This window comes from Anarhichas minor, unplaced genomic scaffold (genome assembly GCF_050575085.1).
Source record: "Anarhichas minor isolate MPS153535 unplaced genomic scaffold, ASM5057508v1 ptg000026l, whole genome shotgun sequence".
In the NCBI taxonomy this organism is placed as follows: Eukaryota; Metazoa; Chordata; class Actinopteri; order Perciformes; family Anarhichadidae; genus Anarhichas; species Anarhichas minor.
In genome coordinates this window covers 18,574,586-18,586,187 of record NW_027466472.1, presented here as the reverse complement: position 1 = coordinate 18,586,187, position 11,602 = coordinate 18,574,586, and the positions used below count along the sequence as shown (strand labels likewise).

The 11,602-nt window shown below is 40.3% G+C and overlaps 1 protein-coding gene across 1 annotated transcript; it reads right to left on the bottom strand.

The window, feature by feature from the left end:
* Positions 1–240: 240 nt before the first annotated feature.
* st14a (ST14 transmembrane serine protease matriptase a) lies at positions 241–11,227 on the bottom strand. Its single transcript, XM_076100379.1, has 19 exons — positions 11,186–11,227; positions 8,299–8,458; positions 7,562–7,692; positions 7,369–7,439; positions 6,648–6,814; positions 6,452–6,487; positions 5,268–5,502; positions 4,714–4,856; positions 4,517–4,620; positions 4,276–4,388; positions 4,054–4,190; positions 3,863–3,967; positions 3,652–3,759; positions 3,443–3,559; positions 3,015–3,137; positions 2,671–2,854; positions 1,890–2,161; positions 1,355–1,491; positions 241–1,118 (listed from the first exon to the last, which is right to left on the bottom strand). The coding sequence occupies exons 1-19, from the start codon at positions 11,225–11,227 to the stop codon at positions 960–962; spliced, it is 2,544 nt and encodes an 847-aa protein (XP_075956494.1). The 3' UTR covers positions 241–959.
* Positions 11,228–11,602: the final 375 nt, after the last annotated feature.

Sequence of the window (11,602 nt, the reverse complement as noted above, 5' to 3'; positions counted from 1 at the left end):
TAATGAACATGGCAGAGTGAACAAGACAATTCAAATATTAATTCAGTTTAAGTAAGGCACAATGCAATGCAAATAGGTTGGATGTTAAGTAAAGTGATCAAAAATCATTCCAAAAAATCAGATGAAATACAGAGCATGAAAAAATAAGTGCAAAGAATTGGAGGTTATATATTAGAAATATTTTATTTAAAAACATCTGCTATAAAACCACATTTACACAGATTCAAGACAAATTAAACTGGAAAGCTAACATTGTACTGGATGGATTAGAGGCAATGTCATCATGAAAGCTTATACTCGAACAAAACCAAAATTTGTTCATGCTGATATATTTTATGCTCATAGAAAAGCAGTTCACTGTTAATATAAAATGCCATCCATGATGAGAAGGGCAATGCTTTCCAAAGAGAACAATCACATCACTAATATGAGTAAGATACCAAGCCATAGGAGGTAAGATGGAACGAGCTTGCTGTAATTTAGATTTTTAATTTACAAAATTCAGAACAAAGACAAGGAAAACTGGTCGGACATTCTTATATCTACTGATAAAACACAAGACAAAAGAGTGCAAGGACGCATAATTTATTCATGTACATAATAATAATAACTTTATTGTGTATATGTGTAACAATCACACTTAAAATCTATTTCATGTGCGGCACATAACATTGTTCTCCATTTAAAACAAGCTTAAAAAACAACAGCAAAAAACAACGCAAAAATAAAACCTTTATTTACATTTAAAAACATTTCATCATCCCCACCCTCATAAAATCGCAGTCATAAAATATGTTTCAATTGCTTTTCAAGCATTTTCCACTGCAGCTGCGACTGGGAGTCAACGCCACCACATCAGCTGGAAAGTCAGAGCGGTGAAGCAACAAGCCGTACTTTGGTACTTGTCATCAGTCTGTGTTCATGTCAATATGACCTTGTTAGGCCATGTTTTCAGTGGTCTACACTCCTGTCTTTTCTTTGATCCATCCACGGAATTTGGTGACTGTTGTGTAGATGCCAGGTTTGTTCCTGCGGGCACAGCCATCACCCCAACTGACCACTCCTGCCAGGAACGTACGACTCCCGGACGGACTGGACAGAGGGCCGCCAGAATCCCCCTAACAGAGATGAATACAGGTACATGTGAGAGTTACTACATGGGGGCAGTGTGGGGCATTTTCTTGTCTCTCTGCCCCGCATTTTCCTCTGACACCACCTCCTTCTCTTGTTACATTCCTAGCTAATTGTCAAATTTACATGTTGATAAAATATTCATATGCCTTATTTGGTAAAACATTTGGGGAGAAAGCTGAAACAATAAGAAAGAAAGCAGGGCAGCATGAGGTTCAAGTACCTGACAAGCATCGACTCCTCCGGCCAGCACTCCGGCACACAACATCCGAGACGTGATCTGCCCTCCCATCAAATCGTTGCACACCGAGTGGTTGATGATTCGGACCTGGGCCCTTTGGAGCACTTTTGCAGCAAATCCTGTATCACAAAAACAATAGGACACCATCACGCTTATGTTGAGGTCTAAATGTCATGTTATCAGGTTGGGCCTCTAAAGTAATAATGGCAGGCCTTCATCAGAGAAAAGTTATAAAAGATATAAAAAGATGCATTCGCATCTACATGACATCTATCTGTCAGCAAATATAGAGCTAATACAATTAAAATATCTTAGCAAATTATGAATACCCAGTATATAACGGAGCATCACCATCAACAAAATTAAAAACTGTAATTGAATTTTGATATTCTTTCACTCACTGGATAGTTACTTCAGCTTAAGTTTTGGTCTCAGCATTTATTCAAATGTTTCAGTATTAGTGGCTACAAGTATTCATCAAAATGAGAAATACAGGGTTTGTTTTGTGAAAACTCACCTCCTTCTCGAGTGGCGCCCCACCCGGTGATCCACACAGTGCTACCCACTGGAAAATCATGTTGGGGAGCCGGCATACAGATGGGCCTGATGTAATCCGAGTATTTGACAGGACTGTCCAGCTGCATTAGGGCGATGTCATTGTCATAGGTGTGTGCGTTGTAGTTAGGGTGGGGTATGACCTTCTTCAGGTTTCTCTTCACCACGGATGGTCCAATATTCCCCTGACGGTGAAGGCCAAGGTAAGCTTCCCAAGTGCCGGGCTGGGAGAATCTGAAGATATGTACCAAAACAAATCGCAAAGTTCATTCTCATTCTACGAAAACTACAGACAGGCACAGCATGTGGCACAAGCGTCACATGAGAAAATATGTATAATAAACCTGAGTGTATGTGATGACTCAGACTGTCTGCAAAATAAACTGAATGTTTAAAAGCATTTACAATATATTTATAAATATTATATTTTGTACAAATAAATATTTTAATAACCATTGTTATAAAAATCCCAGTGTCCAGTCACCTTCAGAGAAAATGCATAAATATCAACCTACATCAGAATATGTACCGTGTAAAGACCTAAAATATCGAGATGTTATTTTTGACGGAGCATCTGCTAAATAAAGTTGAATTTTCACCAGACATCTAGACTTATTCTGAAAGAGCTGCGAGCGTGAACTCTGATTTGATACATAATGGCATATTGCAACAAAAAAAAAAAAAAAAAAAAAAAAAGATTTCTAGTTGCCAGTGAGAACATAAAACACAAAGTAAGATGCTACCTTGTTCGAGCGTCATCTTGCACACAGTGGGCAGCAGTGACCAGCCACATTGGACTGATGATGGCCGCTCCACACACGTGACCGAAACTTTTGACGTGGAGGCTGACCTGCCAGGGAAACTGCCCTTCATCTGCATCCTCACCGCCCACAATACGCGACGTCTTGAATATACTCCTCCCGCAGTCTGCAACGTAAACAATCAATCACAGGGCTAGCTTGTTGTCGTGCCTGAAGTGGTTGGAAGTTCACATCTGTTTTGTCATACAAGCTTAACAATGCAGATTGCGATACTAGTTTTGAATATCTGAGTACATGCACCCACTGAGGTTTTCATTGGGACATACCGCAATTCTCCTCGTCAGATCCATCTTCACAGTCCGGTGTGTTGTCACATTCTGGGTTCACTTTACTGATGCATTCATTGTTTTTACATCTATAAGTGAGATCACTGCAGCTCACATCAGTGCCTACGGAGAGAGGGAGGGAAGAAAATTCAAACTATGAAACGGGCCCTGTATTGTTTCCTTAAATGTAGGGGAAAACTCATTTCAGAATCATCAATTATGTGTTCCCTAAAATGTATTCGTCACACATGTGCAAACATTTTAAACTGATAAAGACATCTTCACATTTGGTTCTTTTGCAGCTACATGCTCCAGTTTATTCACATATATTTGTATTTATGTCTGCCATTTAGTGCTGAGCAGATAGTGTACAGTATAAGTGACTGATATCTGGAGATATTTTTTGCAGTTTAGAAAAGGAGTCTTACCTCTCCCACAGTCGAGTTCATCCGACCCGTCCCCACAGTTGTCTGTGCCGTCACAGCGATTCTTCTCGGAGACACATTTGTTATTCTTGCATGTTATTTGTCCGGATTTGCATCCACCTTAGAAAACAAAAGAAATAGACCGGCATGAGAAAACTGACCTTCCAAAGCTCATGTTAAATTCATCCTCCATGAGTGCAAACAGGTCTTACCACAGTTCAGCTCATCTGTGAGGTCTCCACAGTCATCTACGCCATCACATTTCCAGAACATGGGCTTACACAACCCATTCTTACAACTGATAGCCGATGAGTTGCACTCTGGAGGAAAACACAGTTGAACTCACTTTGTGTGCCAACAATGTAGAGAATAATTACACTATTGATGTTGACTACTACTCCTGAGTATATTCAGAGTACTTACTGCATTTTAATTCATCACTCATGTCTCCGCAGTCATTCCAGCCATCACACCTGAGCGCTGTTTTAACGCAGCGCTGATTTGTGCACTGGAACTGCTTTGGACAAGCTGTGGATGACATGACAGGGTTAACACAAGATACACACTTGCTTAGTGTCAAGAAATATCCATTAGCGGAACGGGGAGTCCCTTACGGTCTTTGACGTCAATGGCCTCATACGATGCCTCAAAGCCTCGGTCCACATAGGAGGCATCAGACATGAACACCACGCTCATTGTGTTGGTGTTGCTGGTTTCTGTCAATGTTCCGTCAGGCTTTTCTCCGCACAATCTGAGGATGTCGTGCACAGGTAGTGGGACATCTGATCTGTTATGCAATTCCTATGTGGTTTTAAGAGATACAAGCATGGACTCACCTCTTTTCGTTAATCTCCACGTAGTCCTTGCGACAGTCCTTAATCTCCTCCTGCCCGGGCTCAGACAAGAGGAACTTTTTGAACGTCACCTTCACCGCCTTACCAGTAGGGACCTTAACGATTGACAGAGACGAGTAAAAACTTACTGACATGGTGACATGTGACCTTCAGAGGAGCATAACTGAACAGAAACATATGATACAGCCGTGTATAACGTGTCGATTAAGTGCTGTCGTCTCACCTGGATCGACCACTGACACGAAATTCGCGGAGGATAGTAATTTGGGAAGTTGGGAGAAGTGAAGGTGCCTTTTTCACCTGTCAGCTGGCCACCGCATTTCGCACCTGTTAAAAATACATGTTAGTGTCAAGATTTGTCCAAATATCAAACATATATAGTGCAGCTCTTAACAAAGAGGTTCAAACATTAATCCCTACCTTCAGCTTTGCTTCTGATTTGTGAGACTTTTGCTCTAAAACCTGGGTAGTTCTTCTCATTATTTGAGGCCATCGTCACCAGCATGACATTGCCAGAAGACAGAAAGGCCAATGGTTCACTAGGCGAGAAGTACCCACACATCCTGAGGAAGAAAAAACAGACAACATACATTTTCTATATGCACTGTTCACTGATGTGATGTTATCTAGTTTCCAATTTGGTTTAAATTGGCAAGAATGCCACTAATGACTTCACATTCTCAAATTCTTTCATCTAATTTGCTCCCATATTTCGACTCTAAACTGTCATATCGCAATTCTGATTATTCTGTGTCTTAACCCAGGCAATGATAGGCAACTACACCTTTCTATGCAGTATAAGTGTACATCAGAAACACAGCATCTGACCAGCAGAGGGCCTTACATACTAGATGTAGTCCTCTCTATCCCAATCGAAAAGAATATGCCACTGCATGAAAATAAGAGTACAGAAGGCTGGTGAGCTATGTATCTCCTTGAAGCTGTATTTAGATGAGACCAAAGGAAAAACTCACTCGTCCATAACGCTGCTTTCGATGACCGTCAGGGAATCGTAGATTTTGAGAAAGTCATTCGTGCAGTTCTCTTCAAGATTCATCGTATCAAACTCAAGCTTGATGACGTAGTTGGGGTCTGCTCTCAGCTGCCACTGGATGAAGGTGTTGGGGGGATATGGACTGTCAGGGAAGCCAGGCGACTGGATCTGCCCGACATGATTGGTCTTTGTATGTTCTGTAAACTTCAAAGATTCTGAGACAGAAACAATGACTTTGAGGGGTGTTCCCATTCAACTTTGTAAATCACAGGACTGCAGTAGCCCAATTATCTCAATGCAAATTGAATTACAGACTGTCAAACTTATTCTGATATCACTGGGCATGCTCAATTGCAACAGCTGTCTAATTTGTACTTTAGTATATACAATTTTCGGAATGTGATGAAACACTGTACTTAAAGTAAACAAGTCACAATGACGCTTTTGCCAAATAGAGAGAAGAGTTTCAGCCCTGTACACTCCTTTTAAAATCTTTAACAACAAATTGGATGCCCAAATATGGCTCAACTACATGTTCATCATGCCAGTCAGACTGCTATTTTCTGAAGAGTATAAATTACATAATTTCTAATTCTTGCTGGGTAGAAAGACAAGTGGCAAACAAAAACCTATTTGTTATCTGCCAACTATATGTCAGAAGAATGTAACAAGAGACAATCAATAATGAGTTCAGCTATGGTAACATGTTTCAAACCCCATGAACTATGTGGTAAGACACGTTTGCTGTTCCCTACTTGCATGGATGAGATGTGTGGTATATTTTCAGGCCTTACACAGTACAGCGAAGACCCCAAGTGTAGTTGTCTTAGATGAAAACCAGATGTGCAGGAGACCAGGGGCAGAAGGGTGGATGTGTAGAATGAGGGGACCACATACATTCTCTTATGAACCGCCCAGATGTTGCATGACATGTACCCTATATAAAGATGAAGCGAGAGCCCTAAAGGCAGGACTTTCGGATTCGACTTGAGACCTCCGGACGATCTAGACGTCCGTAATGGCATGTGTTGCTTGTTTGTAATAAACTTTATTATACCAGCAAGAACAGTGTCCACGGAGCATCCTTCCTCATCACTTCAACAGAACTGCCGCATGCAAGATACTACAGATGTCAAAAATAAATAGATTAAGATGAGCACTTACTGGCGAATGATGTTGAAACCAGTCGGTCATCAAGTGCTGTGAGATGAAACACATGACAAATAACTTAGATGAGGATGCTGACAGCAAAACAGACAGAACTTGACATTCTACAACAAACCATAAGCAAAACAGCATGATGGGTTATGGACTGAATCACAAACAATGCCAGTTTGGCCCTCAGTTGCTTTGCCTCTACCTGAAGATATCACATCTTCAAGGACCAGAGAGTTGCCAGGTCTGGACATGACTCGCCGCTCTTTGTCCACTAGCTTCTCCAGTGAAGACATGGCTTTGTCAACAGATGCCTCTTGGCTCGTAGGGACTTTGAACTCGGACAGGTAGTAGGCAACAACACTGCCTTCACTGAGGGCAATGAGACAAGAATGAAATAGTGCAGAGGCGGAGCAAAGTAAAACAAACTAATTGTTACTTCTACTATAAGGGTCATACAGATGTATGTGTGTATGGCTATATCAATGCTCTTATTAGTCTTTTATCAAATACTGGAAATTGGTGTATGGTGTATGCAATATAATGTCTCTTCCCAACTATAGCTATGTAAAAATGGTCTTTTGAAAAATGTGTTCTTCCCAGATTCTATGTTACAGACTGATACAATTTAAACTACACTGAAGTGAACAGTAAACCCAATCTATTTCTGGTGATGGAAATCTTCACATTGGCATTCAAAATCTTCTGAACTTGCAATTTAAATAACAATGTTGGAGATTAGTTGGTGCTATTGGATCTGCATGCATGCACACCAAAAAAGAGGAAAGAAAATCACCATCCAGTGAGCTAGTTTTCCCCCAAATGTCATTGTTTTTTTTGCGATATCATGCTAACCAACACACAAACAGACAAACAGGAAAGGAAACATGGCCCTCTTGGTAGAGGTCATAATGAAGGAGCCTTACCTGAAAGCCTGAACTGTAGAACCAACATAGTATTTGACCAACTGTGGACTTTTGGCATAGATGGATTTAAGCTGAAAGAGACAAGAGCAGCATTGCAACAGAGAATGAATGAATGAATGCGGTTTGAAAACACTCAATTCCATTTTTGAGGAGAGGGCAGTGTTGTGGAGGCCTGAGCAGCAGTCCCTCTCACCTGTGAAGTCACTTTCTTCGCTAGCGCCTTGAACTCGGAGCTGTTGGAGTCCTCGTAGGCCTCTACGAACGCCTGGTTGGTGATCCGCATGGAGCCGCTGTACATCTTCTTGAGTCGCACATCTTTACGGACTGCAGGATCACATAGACAAGACTGAGATTACACACCCACACTGCACAGGAGTTCAGCCTATTTTATCTCTGAGCTGTGGTTTTGTTAACTTTTATCCCTAATGTGTCAAAAATCTTTCGATTTGTGAAGTTTTAAGTCCCCCAGGTGTACTTGTTTCAACTGATAGAGCTTTAACCCCTCCTCCTAGCTTTTAGCCATTTGCATGTGCAAATAATCAGACAGAATATACAGAATTTAACTTGCCCAAGAACATTCATCAAAAACTTGTACGTTGTTAAAAATATATTTCAAAACCTCAGCAGATTTCAATGAAATACAGAGGAAAGTCCTAATGTGGATCCAGTAATTAAAAACAATTCTTAAACTATTTCCTCATCATGTATTACATTAGCTTGAATAAAACCAATGTGGCAACTCTAAGAGCTCTACAGAGGGAATATAAAAAGTACACATATGCAATGTATCAAAAATAATGTAAACACCAAATAAAAATGACTTTAACTTTAAAAAATAACTGTGATAGAGTTACTTCTTTACATCCTTTTTCATGAACTGTTTGCTATTGTGTGCCATTATCAAATGAATATCAAGGAAGGAGTTCTTACAGTGGAAATGCCAGACCAGCAGTCCGGTCATAAGAGCAATAACGGCAGCAAAGATCACCACACCGATCACAGCCCCAACTTTCCCCGGACCCTTTTTCTTCTCAAACTTTTTGTTATCCGATGCTGGCAGGAACTGGACAGAGGTGTCCCAGTCTTTGTCCTAGAAGACAGACAAGACAGTTTAATGTATGGATGAATGACGGACACAGGGTCTATATTAAGATAACAACAACCTCAAAATATGAATTCCAACCATTTCACTGGAGCGGGAAGACATTTGTGGACATAAAGCTGCAAAGAGAAGAGTTTCAACTCTACCGGAGTAGATAATCAGCTGAAGATAAGCGACAGCAGCAAACAGCAAGTAGGTAGGCCTACTTGTGTATTTTAGGAATGCTCCTAGCCTGTGGTGACCTACCTAAGAGGTCCTCAACCAGATAAACTATGTTCTAATATATAACAAAATGTTTTTCTTAGACTAGTGGCTTTGTTAAGGGGAAGAAATCTGAGCCGGTTTTCATTCAAAATCGATTCACAAAACGGAAAGAACCGTTTCAGTATCTGGTGCTGTAAATGAATAAGAAGGGAACTTCATGCATGAGTCACGGCCCCGTGGTTACCTTAAAGAGGTGAGACGGAGGGGGGAGGGAGTACAAAGGTTTCACCATGTAAAATCCTGTCAAACCTGCTGGGAACAAACCACTTGCTGATCTGTAGTGGAACAACAACAAGTTTCTTTGTGTGCTCACTGTACTGTAGTAGAAAATTAAAAAGGTCCCTGTTGAACTGGACAACTTCACGGGCAAACAAAAGATCATCTTAAAAACTATGGGATGTTTAAAAAAAGTCTAAAAAGATTCCCGAGGCTTTGAGATTTTGTACCTGCAACAACCGGTTTCAACAACCGAGGACAACAGTCTCTCTGCTTGTATAAACCTGATACTCTGAATGAGAAGGAATTATACTGCAACTATGACGACAAGCATTTGTCTTAAAAGAGCAGGTTTGACATCTGTCATTCCCATTTCAAAGGCTCATTGCAGAGTCTGTGGAATAGATATGGATATGCATGGCTCTGTGTTGTTTCTTAACCAAAATATTATTACCTGCGTCACATATTTACATATTTAAATACCAAGCTACAAATTAAAAAGGGAAAAAGATTTTAAGTTGAGAAACAGCGAGAACATGTCAGAACACCTAATCTACGTATAAACAAGATGGAGCTTTCGTGGCAACAAATCATTTTTTAAATAACCAGAATTGTGACTCATAACTCTTCAAAGGAACCATAAATATTAACTGATTAAGTATACATTGTTGTGAGCTTTTTTAACAGTATTCATACAGTTCAATCAATATAATTACAATTAAAAACTAAAATCTGTCACACAAAACTCTAAAATAATCAAAGTATATTCCTTAAAATGTCAATTACCTAATGTGTAACAGGAACCTGGTTATTAATCTCGGTGACAACAGAAATGTAAATCTTAATACAAACCATGTAATCAATAACAACATATTTTAAATGCCTTTAATTATTACCCAGCCTCACTGTCAATGACCAAAAAACACTTAGCACAGCAACTTTACTCCTCAGATCTGCCCCACTGTGTCCTAACAACTCCTCTGATTGAAAATGAAAGGACAAAATGCCTTTATGTTTATCCATATCACATTGTGTGTGGAGTAATCACGAACAGATGTTAGTGGACAGAATTGAAGGACTCAAGTGAACAAGTCACAACAGAGCGAAGGAACTTGGAGGAATTCAGGTGTCAGGCCCTCGATGCCTGCCTGCTTTGCTTGCTGAGGACCTTCACTGATGAAGCTCAGGGAGGTTCTACAGAGAGAATCACTATTTGAAAAAGGTTTGATCCAAAGCTTTGAGTCGGTTTAAAGCTTTGGGGTTTTGGAGCATCACTTACTTCATACTGCAGGTGCTAAGAGGCTTCAATACTTTTTTTTCCCCCTATTGAGCCAACTTCTTGGAAATTAGGCCCCATGCAGAGAAAATGAGCTGGGCAAGTGCAGCCTCAAAGGGCTCGTTTGTTTGCGGAATATCTCAAAAACCTTTTACATTTACAAGGACGTTTGGTAGAAAGTTATAGCATGGGACAAAGGACATAAGATTTTATAAAAAGGATTTCTAATATTTTCTGATGAACTACTGCTTTTACTTGAATGAAAAAAAAGATCTGACATATGCATCCTATGAATATCTATCACAATGTGTAGGCCTTTATTGATTTCTTGTGTTAAAATTACACACTTTTGGGGGGGGTTGTGTAGTATTTGCAAATCTAAAGATTACATTTTTGGGCTTTTTTTTTGTTTTAAACGCAGGAATAACAAGTTTAAAAGCTCACCCAGAAATATACAAAATTAAACTCCTGGCAGAGGCTCTAATCAGTACAGAACCAGAAGCTTGGCAAAGAAGTGAAAGCAGGTTTTTTCTCAGCTTCTGAGTGCTGGATTTACTTAGTAACATGTTTGTCCTAAGGCAAACCAGTGTGCTGGTGATAAGACCGGCTGAGACTGTAGATTTGTATACAGTGTTGTGTGTACCTGTAGAATGAACACACAGGTGACCTTTCTACTTCATGTCTGACGGTTTTGCTATGGGAAGGTTAATTTACCTAAAGATCACACTAACTTTGACTGATCTCTTAAGTTAGACTCTGCATTCGTTTGTTTCACTTCCTGTTACTGCTCGCCACTGTCACACAAATATGCGCCAATGTTAGGAAAGCGTGTCATTCAGGAAACACCCAAACTCTTTCCCAAATCACGAACATTAAATCAGTATTTAACAGGTTAAAACAAAGCATCCGCCCGAGCTAGATGACCTATAGGCTGTACAGAAATCCTACAAGTTTCTTACCGACTTTGGGGTGTATCTCAGTCCACTATCCATGTAGTCCATCACGTCACAGCTAGACTAATAAGAGTAAAATCAAAAGGACCTAAAAACAGGTGAACTACTTCTCTTCTTGTTTTTTTATCGTAGTAGTCTCTGGTGCGTCCACGGGCTGTTTTCCGAGGTGAACCTACAGGCCTTTGGTCGCCGAGAGATGATTATTGTGTTTGTCAACGAATTCAACCTGCAAGCACAAAACAAAACAAAGAATCTACAGCGTTCAGGTTACAACGAAGACATATGTCTTCTGGTGTCTTCAAAAGAAGTCTGCTCTCCGGTCGATGTGCTCACAAATGTCTTGTCAGGCCCGAATATGTCGCCCGTGAATCCCACGGAGAGAAACTGGACGAGACGGTGGAGAGAAAAACTCTTTCCGAGAGC